Source organism: Ammospiza caudacuta, chromosome 2 (assembly GCF_027887145.1).
Source record: "Ammospiza caudacuta isolate bAmmCau1 chromosome 2, bAmmCau1.pri, whole genome shotgun sequence".
Lineage (NCBI taxonomy): Eukaryota > Metazoa > Chordata > Aves > Passeriformes > Passerellidae > Ammospiza > Ammospiza caudacuta.
The window spans coordinates 80,847,485-80,873,635 of NC_080594.1; the positions used below are offsets into that span (position 1 = coordinate 80,847,485).

Below are 26,151 nucleotides of genomic sequence, written 5' to 3' on the forward strand. Positions count from 1 at the left end.
TGTTCTGTTTCCCTGTGTCACACACTTGTGCATGGGTTACCCTTTGTGCCCTCCCCGTCTCTGGGTGACGGCGGATGGCCGGCACACGGCCACGGCAGAGCGCCAGCGCGGAGCTGCTGCCCAAGGGATGCTGGCAGCCAGAGCCCTGGGCTGTGACTCCAGCACTGCTGACACAGCCTGGGCACAGCCGAGGTGCACACGTCCCCAGAGGTGCCAGCGTGGTGGTGGTGCAGCCCCAGGGGCCAGCCTTGCTGGTAGGGTTAACAGGTACGAGATAAAATAGTCTGCAGGCCTGACTGGCTGCCACAGAGTGTCTTCATGGACAATGAAATGGCTGTCAGACAGGTTAGTAAAACTCTTCTGGGAAAGAGGAGCTTTTTATAACCTAGAGTAGACACAAGGAAATTAACGTTTATACAGTAGTTAAAATATAAATAGCTTGACATCTGAGATGATGACTATATCTGAGTTCCTCATTCTAGATGGCTTCATTTTGATAGTTAATCAAATATTAGATTTGAGATATTCATGCACACACCTGTGTATGTGAGAAAAAGTAAAATTTTTAGATTTCACTGTTTTATATTTAATGTCATCTTACAAACAAGTTCTTACTAGGAAGTGTCTGGATATTCAAATGGATTATATTCACAACACTGATTCAGAATGAAGTAGTCTGTTGTTTTTCTTTAATTGGTACCCATCGTATTGTAGAAAGAATGAAAAAATCTCCTACGAAAATTATTTCTGAAGTTTATGCTCAAGACAATAGGGAAGTTATCAAGAAATTGTTCTCTATATTTATCTTTATTCCATTTAAAGGTAGTATGTTGGGAGGCAGTATCTTGTATTTGAAGATGAACCAGGATTTTATTTTAATAAGAACAAACGAGTAACAATCAAAAAATCCTGGCACTTCTGAAGCTCTTATTTTGGTCTGTTCATATTTAGATATGGAAACAGTTTCATTTAACAAGATTGTATACATTTTTTGGATACAATTTCTGGAGATAGAAAGTTGAGGTGTTGAAGATGGAGCTACCTTCTTAAACCTGTGGAGAATAAAACCTTCTTGGTGCTCTGTTTTGTCTAACATTCCAATTATTTATAGTAGGCATATGGTAATTTGATAAGTTGTTCTGTAAGGTAAGGGCCACCAACTTTCTGAAGTCATGGCAGAATGGTTTTGCTTACCAAGTAGAAAATAAAATGTTTTAGTAGAAACTTGGCAGTAGTGAAGAGGCTTTCAGAGCATCTGCCCATCATACTCGTCAAGGCCTTGGATTTTTACTTGGTAGAGGAGGGTTTGACTTTGGTCAAAAAGAACTGAAATAAGAATAGTATTTCTGCAGTAAAAGAAAAAATGCATTTTATACTGTTTTGTCCTGAATTTTTTTCACTGTATCAGTGTGGTCACTTGCTTAGAGTTTCTGTAAAGTAGTCCATCTTCTGAAAAGTATCCAGAGTTCCACCCTAATTGTACCATTGTGAGGAAGATCTGTCTCAACAGAGCATTTTTTGCTAAGTTTTTTTTATGTGCATTGTAGGATATTTTTATTAGCCTGAAGGACATTAAGCTGTATTCTTCTTTAGTTTCTAGGGCAACAAAAGTCTCTGCTTTGAACTAGACACACAAATTCTTTTCAGGCTATGCAGTATCATTAAAACTCCAGTATCTACCTGCCTTAGCTTCTACTTAGGGACTGATGAAAGAGCAGAAGTTCAGGCCAGGTTGTTTGCAAATTAGCCCTGTTATTTTTGTTTTACTTTCTGAGTTTTAGTGACCTGCAGCTAGGTTCATTGCAAACAGTCAAATTCTTTAAAAAGCAAATAAATAAAAGCCTCTGTGGAACTGCAGTTTGTATCAGTATGTAATGCTTGATTCTGCAGACTAGACTGTGGCAGTCAAATTATCAGAGGTCAGTTTTGTGAGCAAGGTTTGCATTTCAGGGGCCAGATCTGGGTAATGCCAAAAGTCAGGAGCACAGTAAAAGTTTTTTTTTTTGAGTAAAAGGTTCTTACCTTTTTTGGAGTAAAAGGTTCTTACCTCTAAATGGAAGAGAAACTGTTTCTTTGCCTGTGGTTCTGACTGGACAGGACAACATGATTGTTGCTGAACTCTAATCCTTTGGAAGTGGGTGATGCTACTGAGAAGGTTTTGAATTAATTGTTAGGTCTATTCTTGAAGACTGTAAAAGTGTAATTTTAATGAGCTAGAGAAAATCTCATTAGAATAGTTTAAACAAGTTTTGCAGTGAAATTTTTATCAGTGATTATAAATTGGTTAAATATAAGAGTATGTTGGCTTTGAAGAGTGAACTAATACTTTAGAGCACTATAGTCTTCTGGCCCTTTTAAAATGCATATGAATTTCACTACTTTTTGCTATTTTTACTTTATGTATCCACTAAAAAGTTTCAATTTTATAGTTTAAATAAACAAGGGTAAAGAGTTTGAAGTTGTCATTAACTTATGCTTGAGCTTTAGTTAATTCTGCAAAATCTGGTTAGTTCATTTTGCTTTCAAAATTCTAAGATGTACGTCTATCTCGAGGCCTGTAAGTATGATTATCACTTCCTCTACATAAATGAATAGCTATAAATATTTATGTAACTTTGGCATTTGTTTCTGAGCCCATTTTCTATGTAAACAAGCATTATGCAACTCAGTTGTCCGCTTGTCTTATCTTCCTCCATTACCTGCCAGTAAGTTTTGAATTCTGCAGCACAGTTAAACTAAATTAAACATTAGGACAAATTCCCAGAGAGATCATGGAAAGCCTGTCCTTGGAAGTTTTCAGGACTGAGCTGTGCATGGCCCTGAAGAAGCTGGTTGAGATTTCCTGGCTGACCTTGCTCTGAGCAGGGGGTTGGACTGGAAACTTCCCAAGGTCCCTTCCTGCCCAGATCAACATCTGGAATAAATTAGAAATCTAAATAATGGTTAAGTTCTGTCAGAATTGTTGGTGGGAAAGACACACTGTCGCTGCTATATGGAAGAAACTGGCACATGCTTAATGCTATTTATGGACTGGAGAATGGTGAGGGGAAAAGTTGTAGGCAGAAGGAGAAACTAGAGCTTTAGATAGCAGCATTGATAGACTCTGTAAGAAACTAGACCTGCCATTGTGTTCATAAATTGCTTTACCCACTCTGCACTTTATACAAAGTCTGGATGCTGTTTCAGCTTTTTCAGGAGGATTATTAACAGTATTTTGTTGCAAAGATTTTGTTTTTTTTTTAGCTGAGCTCCTGGCATAAACTTAGATATATCTGAATTGGTACAAATCTCTTTGGTGCCTTTCTTTCTCCTCCCTCACCTTTATCAGTGTTTGCTTGTACAGGAAGTTTACAGTATATTTTAAAATATTACAGTAGTTTATCTAAACATTTGCACATCAAGATATGCTTCTGAGAGAAATTTCTTGTGACAAAGTATGTATTGATAGATAAATAGTAATGCATTTTAGGATCACTGTTGTTTGAACACAGCAGTGTAATAACTAAACTGTAGAGCAATTGGAATCCATAGATTTGTATGATGTGCAAAAGGCTCACATTGCTTTTAAGAGATATCTGCATTTTTCACTGCCTTTGTAAAGACCCCTATTCAGTCCCAGATCACCAGAACAGGCAGGTTTTGTGACCTGGTAGAGTTTTGTACAGAGGAGCAAGGAGGAGGAGAAATCCCTCAATGTCAGCGTATGTTTAAAGGTATTGTGAGCCTTTGCAGTTTCTGCTCAAGTTGGTGGTGTTGAAGTGGGATAATAACCTTGACTTTGACCCCAAAGCTGGTGTTCATGCTTCAAGGCACACCTAATCCACCAGCTTTATCCTTGCTGCTGACAGGTTTGATGTTGGCACAGAGTCTGCCCTAATGTTCCTGATACTTGTAAAGAAATCTTGAAATTTTGTGGTGTTCCATAGCTCACTGCTGAGAATAGCTGGGATGCAGGGTGCTTTTTCAGTTGAAGAGCAAGCAAAACTGCTGCTGCATGCTTCAAGATGTTCAGATTGCCTCCATCACTAAGGATGGAAGACCTCAGAAGTGTTTATGTGCCATAGGCAACAGAGGTTAAAGCTGACAACTCTTTTCTTCAGATGGAGAGCAGAGGTACAGAGTTCAAGGGACTTGCTAGAAATTGCACAGGTGGTCTGTAACAGGGTGTGAAACTGAACCCACATCTCTTAAATCACATGTCAGCATTCCTCTTGCTTGATACTTAATGCTTTTGCTCTAAGACATTGAGGATAAAGTTTAATTATAAGTGGTTATGTCTGAAAAAAGTTGTCATTTAAAAGAAATGTATTTTTTTGAGACTTCAGTATACAAATAAAAGATAGATGGTAGTTTCTTTAATTTTAGAATCTTCTATATGTTGCACATTTGGTAGATACTTGACCTATCCAGTCATGCTCATTGTGTTGGAATAAACAGTAGTATATTAGCATGGATATGGCTTAAAATATTCAAGGTAAGAAAACTAATATTATTATTAGAATAATTTTCAATTATGGATGCAAAGCTTAAATATTGAAATGTGAGGCCTAATATTCAGGATGTTGGGCTATTCCTACAGCTAGTAGCAGTAATTTTAAAAAAAATTAGGTGCTAGGAAATTTTTTTGAGCAATAACTTTTTTGTATTTAAGCAACTATAACATGACTCATAATATGTTAATAGTTTTCTTGACAATTAGACTTCTTTCAGTATGAACTGAGTAGGGAAACAGGAGCTAGATGAAATTGGTGCAGCTGTGAGAATCTCAGATTTGTAGGACATTCTGATTTTCTTGTTGCTGTTAGAAACAAGGGCATTAGTCACATTGGAAACAGCCAGGTACAACATTTGCTTTGTATTTACTTGTGGTTATTGCTTCTTAAGCTAAACCAAGGAACAGAAAATTCCCATTTGAAAATTCCAGTGTTTCTGAGTTGCTAAATGTGCCATGCATTTCAGGATTTCAGCAAGATGATGTTGATGCTCAGTTGTGAAGATGAGGATTTTGATTGGCATAGAGAGGGAACTCGAGGATTAAAATCTTGTTTGGATATGCTCCCAGCAAACCTGCTGCTAAGAAGGTAGATTTTATATATCCCTTAGAGTCTTTTCAGTCTTGATAATAGACTTCAGTGTTAGCTATGAATTTTAATGATAGATACTACGGAGAAGTGTCCTTTTTAAGGTGAAAATAAGCTCTTGTTTGTGAAGACTTTAGAGCTTCTGAAATGGCAGTAGATGAGAACTGAAGCTACTTGTGTCATTGGCTCCTTTTCATCCCCAGCACTCAGAAAGCTGATTTTCTTCACCTGTGCCACAGCCTTACTTTGCAGGGAGCAAACAGTGTCATGGGACATAGTTTAAACATTCATGGAGTTCTGCAAACTTAATGAGAAAATGTCTCCCTAACATCTTAATGATCACGGATATTTTTTGGGACTTACTTTAGTGACTAGTGAAGCCTTAGACATGTTGATAGACCTTTGAAATTTCAGATGCTCTTGACATTTTATCTTAAAAAACAAGAGGGACAGCTAAAAGTAGGCTCTATCTATAGTGACTTGCAGAAGCAGGCTGAAAACATGGAAGGAGTTTATTGTTATTCTAGTTCTCCTACGGAATCTTAGTTGCAGAAAATCCTCTGTAGATAGGAATTTTTCTCTGAAGTGAATGGAAATGACCTGTAAAGATCTTTGGTGTCCTTCATACAGAGGTGATGTGCATCATCCTGTTGCAGCAGGGAATGCAGGTTTACTGCATGGCCTTTAAGTGTGTGTGTTGGGTTGTGCAATCCGTGGTTCCAGTCCCTTGGAAGGTCTCAGCTGTAAGCTGCCTAGCAATAATGTGTGCAAGTGCTTTCGTTGAAAAGTGCTTATTGTGAGAGTTGGGAAGCAGATATTTATAGTGCTTCTGCATGCTGTGGTTGGTTGTTGTTTCTTGGGCTTTTGCTTGGAACTATTTTCTCTTAATTTCTTACAAGCACAGCATCAATGGTGAGCCAAATTGGCAAGTGAAGCCAGCTCTAACACCCACAGAACTGAATTGGCTTTAAAGTATTTTATTTAAACTGAGGGCATTATTTCCAGAAAGTTTCGTGTACAAGAACAAAGTTTCTGAAGCTTTTTCAAAAGTGATATGGTGTGGTGTTATTTATTATTCTAATATTATCCTCCCAAGTAGTTTTGCAATTATTATTTAATTTGCTGTCCTATGAGTAAGTACAATTATCATGACTTTATATACCTCAATCTATCCATCTGAAGAGGTTTTTTTTTTTCCCAAAGGCTATGTAAGGAGTTCATGTCAAAGCCTAGAAGAAAATGTTAGATCCCAGTCCTGCAATTAGGCCATGCACTGTTCTTTATAGCAAACTGATTCATGACTCAGCCACCTAATTGCAGTGGGACTTCCAATAAACTCTTTAACATCTACTCATTTATAAAAATTATTTTAAGACTATTTTTTTAGTTGGGAGTTATTGCTTAAGAAATTAAATCACTACACAATATAGCTTACAAAACTGAATGTTAAATGCAATTAGTTAGTAAACTGGAATGACTTGTTTGCAGCAGAATCATGGGAGTTTTACAGCTGTTCTGTGTGGTTTTGCCTGAGAAGCTGTAATAATTTCCATTAGAGGGAAAAGTGCTCCAACTTTGCAGAAACCTACCTTTGTTTAGATTTAAGTATCTCTCTGACACATTTATGCATGTATACAGGTATTGCCATGTCTTTATTGGTGTCTATTTGCAGGAGTCTATGGAAACATAATTCTGCACAGTGACCCCCTAATAGCTGAAGTTTTTAAAGCTACTAAAATACAAAGAATAGGAGTTTGGTAAAAGTGAGATGTCTCCTCTGTCTGTCTTAAGCTAGTAATAGCTTCAGAAGTATGTGTGTATATATATAATTATTTTTTTTTCCTGCTGCTTTAGTTCAATAATTGGTAACTTCAGGAAAGGTTTAAGATGGTTTTCTCCTTGAAAATTCTGTGGTATTGCTTCTTCTCATCCTGGTGTTTGAGAGGCTCAGAATCAGGCTGGGGAGCACTCGGTGCCTTTTCTTATCCTCCATAGCTGATGTGAGTTTTAACTATCTAGGATTCTGCATTAAATATCCAAGTAATTACGGGAAAGGGATTAGAACAATTCTTGATAGTTACACTTGGAATATGTTCTTCCTCTAGATGAGGAAACTGCTTGTTCAAGTTATGACGGATTGTACTGAAGGCAATCAAAGTTTGCAAGTTACATTACAAAAGGATATTGAGTTATATTTAGGGTGAGTTTGTAAATAACCTAATAGATTTAACTGTCATTTCTGGTACTTTATTTCATATTACCCATAATTATTTTGCTGTGTATTTTGGCAGGATTTATACCACAAATTTTTTGTAAGTCTAAATTGAAGAACAGTTATTTTTTATTGATTTTTGATATTATTTGCATCATTTTCAACACTACTATCTTTATCCCTTAAATTAATTTCCTTTTTTAAATACTATCAAAACTGACAGAAATGCATTTAAAAAAAAAAGAGAGAGATGCCCTGTGTGTAGAAGGCAATAAAGGAGAGTTAGTACTGGAGGTAGAAGGTAATAAAGGAGATTTAGTACTGGAGACTCCTTTTGATTATTAGTAATCGTTATCCTGAAATACCTTTTGTATTTCAGTGGTTCTTGGTTTTATCATATAAAGCTGTAATCATGCATCTTTCCAAAAACTTCAACAGGACTTAAACTTGTTATAAAAAAAGTCTTTCAGAGTACATGGTATTATCTTGGTTTGTTTTTATTACACAGAATGATTTGGTTGAAAATATTTGGGTCTGATATGAAACTCAGGAAAAAAATCTTAGAAAAGAGACACCACTTCCAGAATGTGAAATTGGAAAACAGGAACCTGTTGGTACTTTTTTCTCTACTGACTACTACAACTCACACATGCACAGAGTGTAGGGGAACTGGGCAATCTCTACCACTGTTTAAAGGAATCAGATCAGTTTATTAGCCTTGGCATGTTTGGGGATTTTGTTTTTAAATTCTTGCTGTTTCAATCTTCATTTTTATTATATTTTCACTGCACATCATCTTTGTTTTTCTCTTTATCCAATGACAGTTCTAACCAGAAATCTGAGAAGTACCTTGTAAAAGAAGTTAGGTACTGCCCATGTTTTTTTGGGTGGGATTGAAGGTGGAAAAGCTGTGAGGAAAAAGTCTCTGAAGATCATTCTCATACCAATCACCTTGACACTTGCTAAATGTTCTAAGCTTTTATTCAAAGTGTACGTAGTAATCTAAACAGAAATGTGGATGATCTGTATGCCGTTTGAGTTAAGATAAAATATAGAAATATTTATTGCTGTGTGACATATAAGGCTGTGTGGTCAGTAGTGTATCACTGGGCCACATAAAACATCTGATGTTTGTGTATTTATTGATTTCATGTGGCTGTGGTGTCCATCCTCAGGAAAACTGAAGGATTTACTGTGGGCTATTGGTCCCAGGTGTTCATTAAAGATGGGTAATGGGGTGAGTTTTAGCACTGAATTTATCTAGAACTGGCAAGCACATTCTGATTGTCTTTATGGGGCAATGACTACCTTGCCAGTAGTGGAAACCCTAGATATGATGGCATTTGACTCTGTACTGGTGCCTTTCATAGGGCTGTAAATGACTGCAGTCCTGCTACCTCTTCAAGAGTCACTGCTGCTCAGTATCTGTCATATTGGAGCTAAAGATAATGAGATCATTTAAACAGGGTGAAGTGCCTTGTTCTTTAATCGTGTTCTGCAAACACGTGTAATTGGTCTTGCAAAAATTTGTTCCTGAGGTCTTAAAAAGTCAAGCCCTCCCCTGCTACATTTTTGAGAGTGTTTCTTACAGGCTCTGCTATATTTGCTCCAGAATATGTACTGTGCTCTTTGATACTGACAAAAGTAGCAGCAGTTCTTATTTTCAGGTGGCCCTCATGCTTTTCATTAGGAAAGATCAGTGCTGCTCAAAGGTTTTGAACCATACTGAGAAAATTGGATTTTCCTGCTCCAGAAATGAGCAGAACTGTGCCACTTTTCCATTGCTAAGGGAACAGGCAGGGGCAGGTGGGCTGCAGCAAAAGGCAAAACTTCTGCCCAGCTCCCACTGTGAGCTGAGCTGCTCTCTCACAGATCCTGTGATGGGAGCAGCAGCCTGGATTCAGGACTTCAGTATGGGTGGTGGGGTTTCAGCCTCTTTTGCTCTGCTACAGGTATTTGTGAGTAAGTTAGATCCTACTGGAGGAAGGATTTGTAAATTCCCATGTTTAATTTTTGTGGTTGTATGGAAGGTTCTGCATTGCTGCTTGGACATTGCAAGGTGGCTCTCTTTTTTTGTTTATTTGTTTTTTCCTTTCTCTTGGGCCACTGAAATTCAACAGGGTGAAGAAGAGATTATCTTCTTCCCTTCAGATTTCATTAGAATCATATAATTCCCCCACATCTGAGAAACTGCCCTTCCCTTGGTGGGCCTGGTGTGCTGCACAGCACCTGAGTGAGGGTGTCCAACATCTGGCTGCTCAAAGCTCTGAGTATCAGGTGGAGTCTCCAGATGCAGGCAGAAATTGCCTCCAGTGAGATCAGCAGCTGTAGTAAGGAAAGTATTGAGCCATGGATCTCCCCTGTTCTTTTCATCAGAAAAGAAATTGCCCAGGATACTGAGGCCGGAAATTCTGGCAGTGTTGAGAGGTAAAGGGTGCAGAGCTAGCTTCAACTTCAGAGCTTGTAGAGTTTGATTTAGGCAAGAGCTAGATTTTCCATAAAGTGTTGCCAGAACTCAAAACTGGAAAGTGTGAAGGCCCTTAGTACTCTGAATGAAGACACACAGTTCATCATCGCCTTGGTACTTGGGGAATCTGATACATAGAAGTCTGGTCTGAATCCCTCTACTCAGCTTGGGTCTGGCAGGACTGATCCTGAGCTGGAGCACTTAGGTCCAGCTCATACTAGAGCCGGTCTTCTGCTCAGTATCCATGGACTGTTTTTCCATTATTTGCTGTATTCTAGGTAGTAGACACTGACTCTTCTATGTAAAAAGATAAATTGCATTTATAATATACAAGCATAAGTATATATAAAAATCTAAAATATGTGTCACACAGATTATGTATATATATAAAATGTTTTTTTTCTGTAAAATTAACCACTCAAAATCTAGGTAGTACAGGGATGTATTCTGCAAGGGCAACTTTATTTTTGCTAAGGAGACATAATGAGAGCTTTGCAGAAACACTTTCTAACGCATTTCAGTCTTGTAAAGCTATTGGTTATTGGGTGAATCTGAATTATAAGGTGAATAAGGCTATTGACTGTAGGATCTCATTTTAGGTGGTGAGGGTTGGTAGTGAATTGAGTAAATGCAACAGGAAAAGCAATGCAGAAAATTGCTTCTGTCAGTTCCACCTAATAGTTCCTAGATGGTCCTCTGCAAATAAATTAAATTAAGCTTTTCACATCTTTTCTGTCAGCTCATCAGTTCTTTCTGTTCTTCAGTACAAAACATCACTGCTCCATTTCCCATGTGCTGAGTACTCATAGCATACAGACACTCAGATATTTAGTTGCCCAGCTTTTCTAGCATTCCTAAACCTTTTAAGCACTTGAATTTTTCAGGGGAACTGACTATAAGTCTGCAACAAGTGTGTTTGTGTTTCCTTATATGTTTCTCAACAATTGAAGTGATGTCACAAAACTCAGAGAAGTGATTATGTGTTTTAATTCTGGCTCATCTGTTTCTTCACTGGGCATTTCTCAAGCACCTGCTTTGAATTTCTCAGTTTTACCAGAGGGCAAGCCAGTGGAGAGTGAGAGGAAGTTCAGGGCCTTCAGAAATCAAGTAATGCAGTGAAGGGGGTACCTGATTCCATTTCCACTGAAGGATTTTTTTAATGCTCTATAGCAAATACAATAGGACACATGCATCTGAACAATAAAGATAAGACAGCAATTCAGTGTTTCTTTTTATCTGTTGAATGCCATCCATCTTATGTAATTAAAGACTGTGCTATCTTGTGTTTAAATGCAGGAGGACAGATTTCAAGATGCTTGTGTGTATTTTGGTACTTTATTAATGGCAGCTTAGCTCTTGCAAGTGTTCCAAAGATATCATTGTGCTAAACACTTATCCATGGAGTGAGAAATGGATTGTGTCTCTTCAGATGGTAAATGAAGGCAGGATAAATGGTAAAAGTGAGGGGAATTCTCTGCAATTATTGATGACAGCCCTGGACTATGGATTAAATTACATTTTCTTAGTAAGCAAAGAGGCATAACAAAGTTTAGAATTTCAGCTGCATCTTATGACATAGTTGGACAAATTTTTGATAGTAGTCTGGTGATGTAAGAGTTGCTGATGTGATTTGAGACATTATTGGCCTTTTTTCCTTTTGGACTCTGGAGGAGCCCACTGTCCCTGCAGCAGGAGCACACAGGGTACCTGTTCCAGTGCACAGTGGGGACAGATGGGGAAAACAGGCTGTTCCCCTCAAACGGATGAGGCAGATGCACCAGCACTGCTCTGCTGCCTTGCCTGGCAGGCAGGGAGGATGGGTGGGAGGGATGAAGAAGGTGGCTTAAGGAGGGTGTCGTCTTCAGCAGCTGCAGGTGTCAGCTGCGTCTTTTGTCTGTCCACAGTTCAGTCTTACTCCAGCAATTTGACTCAAAGCAATACTACTAAGAAAATATGAAGGAGAAATTCGGGTTTAAGTTAAGAAGGTACCATCTTGCTTCTCTTAGGTCTGGTTTGAGTGCTGAAAAGTCATGAGTGGTTTACTCTCAGTCCTAGTTGTTTTTGTGAGAAAACCTGTGTAAGAGGATTTTGGAAATAGGCCCAGTGTTTTCTTCTCTCTTTTCTTTTCTGTGGCAAATATGTAAATTTGAAACCTGATGGAACTCTTAGTTTCATGTCTGAAGAAAGGTTTATGAATGTGAGGTGGAAAAAAAAGAATGGCAGGCATTTCAATTTTGTAAAAAGATTTGGCAAGGATCCTTTCATGAGGAGGTGCAAAGTAAAGAATTCCTTCATAGCAACATGATCTGTTGTGCTGTCCAAGTTGATTATGAAGCAGAACTGTGATAGTATTGCCTGGAACTTAATTGTGATTTTTTTGTCTCTTCAACTTCTTTAACTGGCATAATGATGTGAGTGCTGCAAGGGAGAGATACACATTCTGTATTATCTAATACATATTTTTATGTAACAGTACTTATGTGTGTATGCGGTACTTGAAGTGGACTTCATTTCCTGAAATTTGGAATTAATTTACTGGCCCTTTGTTTGTGTCTCATTTATTGCTATTCAGAGAGTTCTGTGTGTATTGACCAAAGGTAAATGTACTCTTGAAAGGGAGAGTGTTGCATCGTTAGCCCAAGCAGGAGATACAAAATACCTCTTCAGGGAGAAGGCGGGTGTAATGTTGAAGGGAGGATTTGATGTCCATCCTGTTCTTACACATGGAGATTGCAAACAGAGAAAATAGTATTATATTCCTCATTTTTGTAGTGTGGAAGTATTCTTGCCATGTTTCTTGGAAGGAAGGAAAATTCAGGGGAGGATAATTTTTGCGGAACTCTGAAAGCTCTGAGGGGAACAAGATATGCAACAAATTGCTAGAATGTGAAATACACATTTTTTCAAATGTAAAATTTTAAGGTCATTCAAGTGTCTCTTTCCATTTGGGCCTGTATTGTTTGCAAATAGATTTTTTTTCTTCTTTTTTTTTTTACTTGAAGAATGTTGCCATTTTTAAAAATTTAATTATTGTTGTTGTTGTTTTTGTTTTTAAACTGTAGGTATGAGAAGGTGCCAGTAATTCTGGTTGGTAATAAAGTGGACCTGGAAAGTGAGAGAGAAGTATCATTGAGTGAAGGCAGAGCCTTAGCTGAAGAATGGGGCTGCCCATTTATGGAGACCTCTGCTAAGAGTAAAACAATGGTGGATGAGCTCTTTGCGGAAATTGTTAGACAAATGAACTATGCAGCACAGCCAGACAAAGATGATCCATGCTGTTCTGCATGTAATATACAATAGCATTAAAAATTACCTAACCTGGACTTAATTTGCAGAAATTTTGTAAGGTGGTAAAACTGTCTACTTCACTTCCTGGTTTGTGGGTCACTTGAAATACATCTGTAGTGAAGTAGCAACATTAACTCAGAGCTGAGCATTGAAAGTCAATCACTGACTCTGAATATAATTGGGTTAAATGACCACATCTCACCCGTTGTTCCCTTTGAGCACCTGCAATTTTATGGCACAGTCAGTTGATCTACAGGGTCGTTCCAGTCGAACGTACGTGTGTTGTCACGTCAGACAGCAACAACAGCAACTATTTCCGAAGAGGACAGAATCCTTTTGGAAACGGAGACGAAAGCAGTGGAGAGGATGTCTCTGAAGACCTTTCATGACAAGGATAAGCATGAAAAGGAGAACCAAGTCTTTTGGTGTCTGATTACCACGCTTCAGAATGGACACTATCGCATGTGACTGAGTTTGTTCAGTCAGTTATGTTGATTTCACCAGAACTTCTGACAGTGTTGGAGGAAAAGGCTACCAGAGACCCATATAGTTTGGATTCTTTTCAAAATCAATGCTATTATTTCTACACTTTATCCCACATCTTGAAATAGAAAACATTGTATCAGTGTGTGAAATGAGAGGCAACATCTGGAAACAAGTGACGGGTGAAGAAACAGTCTGGCATTGGAATGTTTTAAATCTTTCATTTTGCTGCTCAAAAATGGAGGATCGCTTCAGGTTTTGGTCTACAAAAAGCCAAACAAACCCTCTGTTTACAAAGCAGGAAGCATCTTTATTTTCACTTTACTGAACCAGGAGGAAGCAACTGTGATGAAAAAAAAATTGCTGAGCCTTACTAACAAGGAACACTTTAATAGATTAACTAGTACCATCTTGTAAGGAAAATTAAGCCATGTTTCATCCATATGTTCCCTTCTGCAGAAACCTCGTGGGACAGTATGAACATCCTGCATTTTTAAGTTTGTTAAAGACAACAGTTTTTCTTGCCTTTAAGGGCTACATTCTCTGGTGTGATCCCAAACTAACATTTGAAAATCCAGTTTGCTATTTGATAGCTTTAATGTTGAAAACTTAAATTGAATAACCACGTGAAATCATTTGGTTCAGAGGTGAAATAGTTACGGTTGTAATTCCTTAGGTGAGTGTGGAAATGGCTCTTTAAATGCCTGACACACTATTCAAAGGTTGCCCCAATTATTGAAGTGTTTAATGGTGGGAGCAAATATTTTATTTGGAAAGGATGCTCGAGCTCTGACTTGCTAGTTTCATAGCAGTGAAGTATTTATCATTTGCATGACTAATGGCACAGAAATACCTATTTCAAAGTCTTACAATCAAAGTATAGAAAAGTTTTCAATCGCAATGTTTAGATTTTAAATGCTGGAGAGATTGTCTTGAGCTGGATCTTTTATAGGTAAAATTGGCCATAAAATACAGTCACTGAGCCTGTGGTCTGAATAACACCATGCATTTACTAGTTTTTAAATCTTGTGCAGTAACAGTGTAGTTCCTTGTGTTTAAATGAGTGAAAATAGGGGTGCTGGGCTGTGTGTGTGTGTTGAGTGTGTATGTGTGTGTGTATATGGCCCTTAGAAATGCTGTAATTGGAGTTAGGTTCGAGAGTTTTGCCTCCATCTGCAGAACTTCCTAAAAGCGCTCTCATCTGCCACAAAGGACACTGGAGTAGAAAACACTTTGCAGATTTCCATACATAAATATCCTTAACATTTGAATTATAGTTCACTGGATGATAACTAAAGAAAATCATTTTCACGGAAGAGAACTGGCCAACTCTGCCCTTAATCTTTCAAGACCTTTCCACAACCGGTGTGACAAAGGGCATTAGATGTCACAGAGCATTAAGCCTTACAACGTAAATGTAGCCCATTTCCCACCTACTTTGCAGAGCTTTTGTTACTGTACTTTGTTCTCTTAGGGAGATAGGCACACCGTTTATTTCTGGCATCTGAATGCCCATTTTGGGTGCTCTGAATCGCCCTCCTAGAGGCACCTACCTCTTTCCATTGACTGTATAGCAAACTTAGGCTTTTAACTTTAGTCCTCCAAGTCACAGAACTCACATGCCTAAACTAGATGGTATGAATGTTCTCTTACCACTCCCTGCCTGCCCATTGTGTCAGCTGCCATGCTTAAACAAAATGTGAGATGTTGGATCAATGATATTTCAGGGTTTCAGATATCTAGATTTCAGATATCTTGGGAAATGGTTAATCAAGCAGCACAATCCATCCATAAAACAGCTTGTCAGTGTGAGATCCACTGCATAAGCACTTGAAAAAGAAAAACCACAAAAAACCAAACCGAGTTGGAAGTGCATGTTATGCGAGGTTATTTACAGAGATGTTAAAAATCTTACCTGACAGATTGTTCATCAACCAAGAAAATGGCACAAAGTCGAGGATGAACAGCCTATCATGAAGTTCATGATATAAAGCAGATGGGCTTTAAATATAGGAAAAATTGCACAGTAAATTTGTAACAGAAATATTAAAGAAAATATCTCCCAGTTTTGTTGCTTCATTACACTCTTACATTTTCAAAAGCATAGGCCATATGTAAGCTACCATGCAACTTGGCTGGGGGAGCAAAGTGTAAGTGTTGTTTTTTATTGTATAGTTCAGAGGAAGTAGTTATGCACTATTTGTATTTCCACTAATGTGAAGATAGTGGAGCTTGAATCAATGACAGTTGCACTCGACAGATTTTTCAAGTTATAGGGGTAGCAGGAGGGGAGGTAGGTGAGCCACACAGAGGCTGCATGGCCACCCTGCAGGAATCACTGGTCTTGGGTCACTGTTTCATTTGTACCCTGATAGGATTACCAATTATAGTATTTGAAAGTTTCTTATAACATGCCTTAAAATATTATGATTTGTTCCAAAGACCCACTTTTCCTTTGGCTGTTCTTGTAGAGCTTTGTACTTTTCTACAAAGACAGCATTTTTTCCAGTTTTGTTGTTTTTTTTTTTTTTTAAAAAAAGTTGCAACTTTTATTCTTTTAAGCTATGATAGAGCAACTGTTTCCTCTTTCCCTTAAAAATACACACAAAAATTATTCAAAGCAAACAAACCAGAATCAGATCAAGAGTATATAACTTGCATTGGATTTTGTTTGAGTTTTTTCTGTTGTGCCCATCCCCCTGCCCACCTCTTCAGAGCATCAAGAAAAGAAATTTGGTGACATTTTCTGTTCTGATTCTAGCCTCTCCCTAACCCCAGTGCTACAGTTGCCATTACTTTTCTGTGGGAAAACTACTGGTATTTGCTTTCCTGTATAGAATGTTACCTAAAGATGTCAGCCATTTGGTTGGGGGGTTTTGTGCATGTTTGTTTTTAATTTTTTAATTTTTTTTTACCAGTGTGCCATCAAAGCACTGGTTAGGCTTTAATTGTGAAACTCCGCAACAAAAGCAAATGTTTGACAACTGCAGGAGGCTTTTATCTGCATTGTTGTGCATCTGTTAATTCTTGATCAGGGTTTGAAGAAAGACTGAAGTGGGTTCTGGAGTCAGACTTAATGCTGTTGATTTGGAGTTTCCTTGGGTGAATTAATGTATTTCACAGTTAATTGTTGAGCTCTAATACAACTGGCAACTTAAAATAGGGCAACAGTTTGTTTTGTAACAATGTCAGTTGTTTAAACCTTGATGTTTCAAATAAAACAAGAATTGTACATAGAACTCAATGCAAACTCAGCAGTTGTATTTGGAGTTAAATTATTTTAACAAATAAATTTATTTAATGAAATCTTCTTGCATTTTCTCTGTTGTCCATTTTGATTTGATTAAAAACTTTGTCCAAAGCTGATGAGGGGGCCCAGTAATTGGAAACAACATTGTCAACTATATTCAGATCAGGAAAGTATTTCCTGCTAAAATGGTCTTCTGGTACAAATTAAGTAGCAATAAGTAAAAATCAAATTAAATTTATTTTGGATGGATGGATGGATGTTTTGATCTAAGTTATGAACTTGACAAAAAACAATAGCAATGGAGGGCAGTTTTCACTTTTCTTAGTGGGATACACACTGACAACAATCAGTAATACTCAGTACTTGATAGGATACAGCTCTTGCTATGGCAATATATATAAATATATATATTTACATATATATATGTAAATATATAATAAAATGTTCCATATATAAAAAATGACCACGTAAAAACTTGTTCAATATGTGATATAGTTAATATGCAGAACTACTTTTATAGCACTGAGACTGCAAAGGGTTAAAGGACGATTGTTTGTTATATCAGCTGTTCGATTGATTAATGTTTTGAAGGCTTTCATCGCCACACAAAAGGAGTTAGTGTTAAAAGAACTTCAAATACAATTAGTGTTGCAGAGATTTATAAATGAACAGTTGAGCTAATGCTAACAGGATTATTCTAGCTAATTGGCACTGATCAGCAGTTACATTTTAGTCATGCCAGTATCACTAAAAAACCCTATTTTCAGTAATGATGGGTGCTTGGTAGTCTCTTGTTCTCATGTCATGCATGCCTTAAGGAGCAAGAAGCCTGAGGCTGGCACATCTTAAATGCTTTTAGTTCTATGGATCATATAGAAGGCTGACACATGCTGCTAATTGCATGTTTTTGATTTGCCCATTCATTCTGTAAATCAGTTCCAAGGGAACTTTTGCTGATGGTTTCTTCCAGTCCCATTAGCTTAGTAATATCCTTTTGCTTTGCCCAAGAAGATACCTATAGAGAGACAACATGAATTTATTGGGCTGTTCTGAACAGTTAAAAAAATTCCAGTGTGTGACATGCTCTTTTCAAATAACTGAACAGCTAGAAAACTTTGAACTTTTCACTCCTAGCAAATGTTTTCTCTGTCTCTCTGCACTCTTCTCCCCTTTTTCTTTTTTTTTTTTTCTTTTCTAGGTACTGCAGGAAGATTTTTACTCTGTAAAATATTTTGGTTGGACATAATATCTTGTTATCAGTCTTCCACAGGTATCAGTCTAACTGGTTCACCAACCTTTGGTCAATATTTTTATTGCTTGACCACAGAATCACTGGACTCCCTCTCCTATCAAAGTTACCTCAAGTAGTATTGTTTTCTTGCTGGTTACCTTGTGCTTTGTTCTCCATCAAATGACATCTATTTTTCTGAGTGCAGGAAGAATTATTTTGAAATTGATGGAAACTGTGCTTGTTGCACTGTCTTGCCCGTAGCAGTGTAGTCATCTCTTCCTTTGGCAGGCACCATCTTGCTCATTCTCATTTAAGAAAGAAATTTCCAGCTTCCAATGACTGTTTGAATGCACTAGTGTCCTACTCAGTTGTCTTAAACATAATTCCTGTTTTGCCATAAAACCTGTATAAAGAACTTTTCTTGTGGTATTTTTTGCTAATTGCAGTCAGACATTCAGAACTGCAGATTTCTTCATAGGGAGGCCAATTAATATGTCTGGATTTTGACTCCAGTTGTTTAGGGTTTTAGTTGTCTGATGGCCAACACATTTTTCTTCTCACATTGGAAATAAAAAGTACGGAGTTAAGAGTCATAGGCTCATAGAAACATTCAGATAGAAAGGGATGTTTAAAGTTCATCTAGCTCCAATCCCTGTGCCGTGGGCAGGGATGCCTTCCACTAGACCAGATTGCTCAAAGCCTGGCCTTGAACACTTCCAGAGATAGGACATCCTGTGCAGCCTGTTCCAGTGCCTCACCACTCTCACAGTGAAAAAATTCCTTCCTTGCAATCTAAACCTGCCCTCTTTCAGTTTGAAGCCATTCCCCCTTGTCCTGTCACTACAGGCTCTTGTCAAAGGTCCCTCTCCTGCTCTCTTGCAAGCCCCTTTTAGGTACTGGAAGACAGCCAGATGGCTCCCTGGAGCCTTCTCTTTTCCAGGCTGTGGGTTGCATTTACAGGCTGGCTTGCAAGTGGGTGGAAGAAACACCGTGTTGATGTGAGCCAGGCACTGTGCGATACTGGAACTGCTAACGGCACATCTTCATTCCACTCTGCTGGAACAGTTTTTCTGTGTACTTTCAAGCACATGCTTTGTGGTCTGACTGGAATATGAAATAGTCTGTGGGGCACTGAGAATTTATTTCAAATTTTTCACGGTGCAGTGACCACGTAGGTAGACGACCAGACAGCCACATAGGAGTCTCTCACTGAAGAATGGAACAGTGAGCTAGTTAGCTGGCAGAAGTGGAGGAGCATGGAGGTAGATCTGGGTTAAAGAGGTAAGTTTATAAACCTGAAAGACTGCTGAAGAAAAATAAGTAGGTAGACTGAGTGTTATGTTGAGTGGTAGAAATAAGAGTATTAGGATTAAGGACATTCTTGCGCAGAAGTGCTTATTAGGTAATCAGAGAACTGGATCTGAAGTGTAGTCTTCTTCAGGACATTTCACTGAAATAAGTATAAAGCTGCTTCTTGAGATGTTCTATGGAAAGATTCTGAATTTTTCTTGCTTTACAATCCTTGTACAATTTAATAACCGAAAGACGTTAACTTCAAACGTCATCCCCAAATACTTGAGACATGGCACCTTAGCTTTCTAGTTGTACAACAGAGCTTAGAAAAGCAAAACATGCTTTCATCCTACAGCCAAGAATATACTCTAGATCACAGCTCTTTTGGTTATTACATAGGCTTCTTTTTACTACTCACCCTTTGTTCTTGCAGATGGAATAATCAAACTGAATAGAGGTTGCCTGGCACTTTCCAGTGTGACACAAGGCGATCTTTTTTTTTTTTTTTTTTTTTTTTGCTGCTTTCCAAACTAATTAGGAGAGCTCCAGTTTTTTCACGATGATCTCTCTGTCCCAGATTTGGGGGTGGTTGTTTGTTCTCTATTTTTTTAATGGTTCAGCTGTTTCTAAGGATAAAACAATGGAAGATGCACCATTCTGAATGTGCTAAATTCTTGAAAATATTCTCTCAAAACCTGGCACCATTTTGGTTTGAATGGCTGGGAAATAGCCCAAAACACCACAATATTGGTACATGGGTCTAAACTTAGCCAAATTATAAGCCTCTGAAAAAATGGTTTGCCTAATATAAGGAGGGATAAATGTCTGCATCCAGACTCTTCAGCTGGATTGGATATGCTTTTTGCTCTTTGTATTTCATATATAGTAACTGCTGGGTGCAAGGCACAGCCCTTGTCTGTACACACTGGCTTAGAGCTGAGAAATAGAGTGGGAAAGAGTAGGATGAGACTTCAGCAGGGAGGATTTCCAACTGTAGATCTTAATGTTTCTTGTTTAAGGAATAGAAATCAGCTTTGCTGGCAGTGAAGTCATCTAGGAGCAGATTCAGGGGCAGACTTGATTAACACCAGTAGTGGAGGGCTAGTCTGAACACAGGAACCTCATACCCTGCCTGGTGGCATGTCACCAACACAGAGACACAGGAAAAACTTTCCAAAAGTGCTAGTGGGATTTTGCCTAGAAGTCCTTGCCTAAGTAAGGCAAGAATAAGTTAACCTTTATAATATTTGCTGTTTGGAATTTTAAATACAGGAACACAAATAATTGATTAAAGTGAAGAAGATAAGATTCCACACACCAAAATTAATGATACATAAGTGTCCTATTGATAGAGAGTAAATAGATGAGGACACTCAATGCTATGTGAATTAAGGTGCTTCTCAAATTCTCCATGAAGCCTCAAGACTTGTAACAGATGCTGCTCAAACTGGGCTGGATTCCTTCTAGGCCTTTGTATTTCTCTAACTGGTTTTTAGGTAAAGTTTATTTCTTCCTGTGTGGTTCTACTGAAAAAAAAATTTGGGGGGGAAGACAACATTTAAGTGCAGTATTGATATAACATTTATCTTTGTGTTTTAAGATGGAAGGAGAACACCAGAGACTCTTCTGGTTCTGCCTGATTTTGCAGGAAAAGATACACTGTGAAGATTCAAGGATTCATAAGAGTTGGCACCTCTTTATTAGGGGAACTCAATCAACCTTGATGAAGGTGCTATTTGTGGTTATTTCTAGGAACATGCTTATTCAAGCATGAAGAGTGGGTGGGCACTTACAGCATGTTGTCTACTTGTTCCCCTTTGCAACCAGGGAATGCTGTGCTTGACATGCATGATAGTTTACTGAGATAATTCCTAATCTCTGCATTTAAAGTTAACCCCTCAGGTGGATATCCTTCATCCAGCAAGACAACATCCACCTGCAAATAAGCTCTCTATGATGCCTGTGGGGAGGGGACTCTCATCTCTGCATCAGATCTAAAGCAAAATGCTCATTTTCCTTGGCATTTTTAACAGCTGGAGGAAATCTGAAGAGCCATAAACATTGCTTTCTTCCCATTAGGTGAGGTATCCCCAGTTTCACAACTCTGATTCGTCCAAAAGCATACACTGGTAACAAACTTCCTACTTGTCAGTATGGAGGAAGGATAGTGACAGGGAAGATACACTGCTCATAAAGGCTCTTCACTCCAGGGAAGTCACCTCTGCCATTGAGTGAACATCATGTTGTCATGTTCATGTTTTTTCTATGTGGAAAACAATTTGCTTCATGTAAGACAAGAGAGATTATTCTTCGTTTATTCCCTTTTTTGTCTGTTTTGTTTTTTTTTCTTCTTATCTTGTATAGGTTTTGCACAAAGCAACCACTGTGTGCCCTTGAATCAATAGTTCATGGCAGAAGCTGCATCTCCCCTGCTCTCTGGAGACATTCTGACTCAGAAATGTACACAGCCTATGCATGACTGAAGCTATAAACCCAGTTTGCTTGTTTATAAGTGCTAGAGTTTTCCGATAAATTATGAAAACCACACTTTCAAAAAGTTCACAATGCTGCTCCTTGTTAAACTTTTTTCATTTGTTCCAGATTTTGGCATATTTGTCAAAAGTTTCAAAACACACCAATGAACAAAAAACACCAAATAGTAAAAACAAAGCAAACAAGATAACCAAACAGTACAAACCAAATTCAGGTTTCCTCATCTTGCTATCTCCAATGCAAATTAAAAGGAGGGAAAAGGGAAGACTTGGGGAGGGGAAGAACTCTTACAGCTCACTGAGCCAAAATAATCCATGAAGTTCCCTGATCAAGTATAAAAAGGAGATGGTGGCAGCAGGTGCTCACTTGGGACTCAATGGCAGCAATGCTAAGAAAAGTTCTAGAAAAAAGAGAGTTCCCTCTTCTCTGCCCATACCAGTGTGCCTGTAAGGCAGTGCTTGAATGAACAGTGTCTGCCACACCGTGTGGGCACTGGGTGATGAGCAGCCTGCTCCTGCACTGTGCTGTGAGTGCTGAGAAAGCTGGATTAGCACTGCAGCAGCTGCTACATTCACCTTCTTTAGCAAAGCTTCCCTGCAGACCACAGCTGGCACTTAGTGTGTTTAGAGACATGCAGCTTCTTTAACTGGTCCTGTAATTGCTCCTGAACCTGCATTTTCCTTGAAAAACCACCTTCAGGTGCTGTCCAGCACAGAGGAAAGATGTCCATCACATCTTTCTCTCCCATGTGTTTGTTAGTCAGGAACTGCAGGACCAGATCATGCTGAGCATTTGTTCTGCCTTGCAGAGCCACCACGGAGGGTGTTTCCAGTTAAGCTGGGCTAATCAGGCCAGCAGGATTTCAGAGGCTGCTGCTCTGCCACCCTGTGAGAGGGGCATGGCCTGTGTTTCCCCCTGACCGGCTGTGTGTCAGTATGGCCCCAGCTACCTCTGCTACTGGATTTCTGCATCAAAAGTCTTAACCAGTTTTCTGCCACATCACCCAATATGGGCAGTAATTGACTGACCCAAAGATCATTTGGTAGCCCTTTCTGCTCTGTGTGAGAAATAATCTTTGAGATCAGCCCTCTTAGACTAATTAAGCAGAGATCCCCTCTAATCCCCTTAGAGCAGGCCTCCCATTGCCTTGGCTTTGTGTGGACAGACTCCAGGAAAGCTCTGGCTGCTGCTTGCTTGCTGAGGCAAAACCTGGGCTGTCTGAGACAAACATTCTGCCAAAGGTGTATTGGTGGGGGGGCCATTCAGCATCCTTGCTGGCAGCAGGTTTGGATGCATGAACTTCTCTGAGTGGCACCAAGAGCAAAGCAGCTCAATGCCCCAGGTGCTTGTGTGGGTTTCCAGCACTGTGAAATGCTCACTGTCCTGCACTGTGGGTGCATTGATACCCCCGTTCCTCCAGGATGTGCTTCCTGCACATCCCCCAACAGCATCCTTAACAAACCCCATGTGCTGCTGCAGACACACCATGCTGAGGGTGGCTGGCCCTGGTCCTTGGTGGGCCCGCCCTGCCTCTGAGCCACAGCTGAAGTCCTTGGGGCTGCAAACATTATGCCACAGCCCCAGGGGACCCCACCCAGAGGGACTCTTCACCAAGTGGGATGCAGAACTCAGTTCTCTACTTTTCAGGGTGCACAGAGAGGATCTGGGCACCTGCAAGTCACTGAAGGTGTGGGAGGTGAGAGGAGTCCTTGTGTCAGGGCACGAGGATGTTTTCCCTTTCACTACCAACACACCTGAGGTTTTTCAAAGGATGAGGTATTTCTTACCTGTCCATTTACCTGTCCAATTCTCAGTTAGCACAACCTACTGTCACTGGCAAAACACTCAATAATGGCTCTTCATACTAATACTGACCTGAGAGCACAGGAGCTTTTCCTATAGTTAACTAAATAGTCATGGAAACTGAAAAGTTGGAGGCTCCTACAGAAAAGCTGAATTAAAATCAAATTAAACTTAGCAAGGCTTCTCATCTAGGGATTAGAGTACAGGAGCATTTGAAATGTTCTGCCAGAACTAGTCCAACAGTGATGGTAAAGCTGATTTTTGAAGGCCTATCTTATAAGTCAGTGAAAACTAAAATACCCTGGAATATCTGTTGAATGCTTTGGAGGAGGTAATCATTGATATTGAATTAAAGGAAAGTTTCCAGCTAAGACTTATTTTTCCAGCTTCTGTTTTCTGCACAACTATTTAAAAATATCTTGGAAAAGGTGAGCAGTCACATTTTCCTCAGCTGAGTGGCTCAAGGATGAGTTAGTCTAGGAACTTAGAGTCAGAGGATCTCAAATGACCTGTCCTTCCCAGCTTTTTCCTATTGAAGCAAGGAGACACCTTTGCACATGTGCCATGTTAAAATCTGGGAATAAGGAATCCTTTCCTCTGCTTGTACTTAACAGACCCTTTACCAGTAATTTATCCAAATGTGCGCATAAACTTTATCAGCAGTCTTTTGTTTTAATGGCCTAACAATCTCTTGCAGTGGAATAACAGATTTTTAGCCTTCTCTTTGTGGAGTTCATTGTCTATATTTATATCATGCTCTCAGGCAATGAGCTTTAAGCTCTTGAGTGGAATGTGTGCATTATATCCTCATTTCATTTCATGCTTGTGGAAAGTTGTAGAAACAGATATTCATCCAAAGGAGAGTTCCATGGCTCAACAGATACTCCCCTCATTGAGAGTTATTCTGCTAGTAAAAATAACTGACAAAAAAAAATTAAACCCTGAAACTAAATAAACTTGAAAGACCATTGGTTCTGAAACCACCCTGCTTCTAAGGGCATCAGCATATACTGAATGTAAAGCAACAAGGGAGGAAATGAAGCTGGCACTGTTTCTGTTTGTTAAAAAAACTTGGAGCTTCAATCTTTCTTCTTCCTGTGTTTAAAAATCCTGATGCAGTCAGAAGTGGCTCTGTAGATCTTGATGTACTTATAAAAGTAGTCTGGGTAAACACAAACTCTACTCTAGTGCTTTCAGTGCCAGCGAGTATGTGGCCAGAGAGACAAAAAGCATTTCAAGCGCTCGAATGGGGAATCTCCTGGAAAGGGACAGCCTGAATAGAGCCGGCCTTTGTGGTGTCGGGGAAACATGAGGTCAGGCTTAGTAAATTGCCAGGAATTATTTCAAAGAGCTGTTACAAATGTAGAAGGGTACATTTTTGTGCATTAACATGTTTCTGCTCACAATTTAAATGGTCAGAGGGAATAAAAGGTGCTTTTTAGGGGTTCTCTGTGCATTCTGGCTGGGTGGATGGAAAAGAGGGAAGCAAGGATGGAACTACTCTGTTGCACACATCTTGGTTGTAGATGCTGAATTCTGTTCCCGATCTTTAAGTTTTGGGGGAGAAGGAAAAACCAGAGCAATGCTCTATGAACCTGGTGTCACAGACTGCCTGAGTAGAAGCAAGCTCACCAGCCTGTTTGGCAGTGTGTGGTGAATAATGAGCCTTCTGGGAACTCTCCAGCCCCTACCAAGGGAGGCAGATCTTCCCACAGCCACTATTTAGGCAACCACTGTGGTGCACTCCAGCTTATGAGTACATGGGATACCCTGAACGGACTGAGGAGAGAGTGACTCCACAGACAGACTCCTGTTGTCATGCAAATCCCAGGAGAAATCAGGAGAGAAGTTTGTACTAACAGTAACTGCTTTTACTGATAGAGAAATTTGCAGAGGGAGAGGGAGCAATATAAAAACAGCTACAGGAGACAAGTCAGTATGTGGAAGTCCCTCACATAAACAATGCCAATCCAATGACATCCACAAAAAAAGAAAGCTAAGTAGCTATTCTTTTCTAAAGAGGAAAGCAGAAGTGATAGCAGAAATGCCTGTTCTCACTATCAAAACTGCCTGTGTCTGAGAGCTGCTCTGAAGGGCCCTTGTGAGGTGATTTGAACTGGCAGTCTCTGCTGGCATGTACCTACTGGGAAGTGCTTTCTTAGAGCTGCTAAAAACAGTTTTTAAACCCTCTCCATATTTTCAGGCCAGCTGATATCCCCCAGAAAATTAATTTACCTAAAATGGCCTCCAAGGGAGGAAAACAAAAGGAAATTCAATCTTGTTTCAGACTCACACACCTTAGAGTTGGGCAAGCAGGAGGAATGCAGACACCAAAGTGTCTTTCCACATGAACCTGTCAGGAAGTTCAGCTCTGCCGAGTTAGGGCTGGTGTTGATGCCTCAGGTTTTAGCTTTTATATTTTTCAGATTCTCTGCTGCTTTAGTGTGTGGGTCTGGGCTTTGTATTAGGGGATAGTAAACTCTCTTCACAGAGTAGGCAGACAAAACAGTTCCTCTCTAGCTGGGGACCAAGGACAGCCAATCCAGATCT

At 39.3% G+C, this 26,151-nt stretch overlaps 1 protein-coding gene across 1 annotated transcript in view; it reads left to right on the forward strand.

Annotated features, from left to right (window-relative positions):
- RAP2A (RAP2A, member of RAS oncogene family) overlaps nt 1–16,794 on the forward strand; it is a 30,718-nt gene extending 13,924 nt beyond the window's left edge. The window contains exon 2 of the mRNA XM_058824815.1: nt 12,823–16,794. Coding sequence (XP_058680798.1) covers nt 12,823–13,060 — 238 coding nt within the window. The 3' untranslated portion in view covers nt 13,061–16,794. The remainder of the gene's footprint in view (nt 1–12,822) is intronic.
- Nucleotides 16,795–26,151: the final 9,357 nt, after the last annotated feature.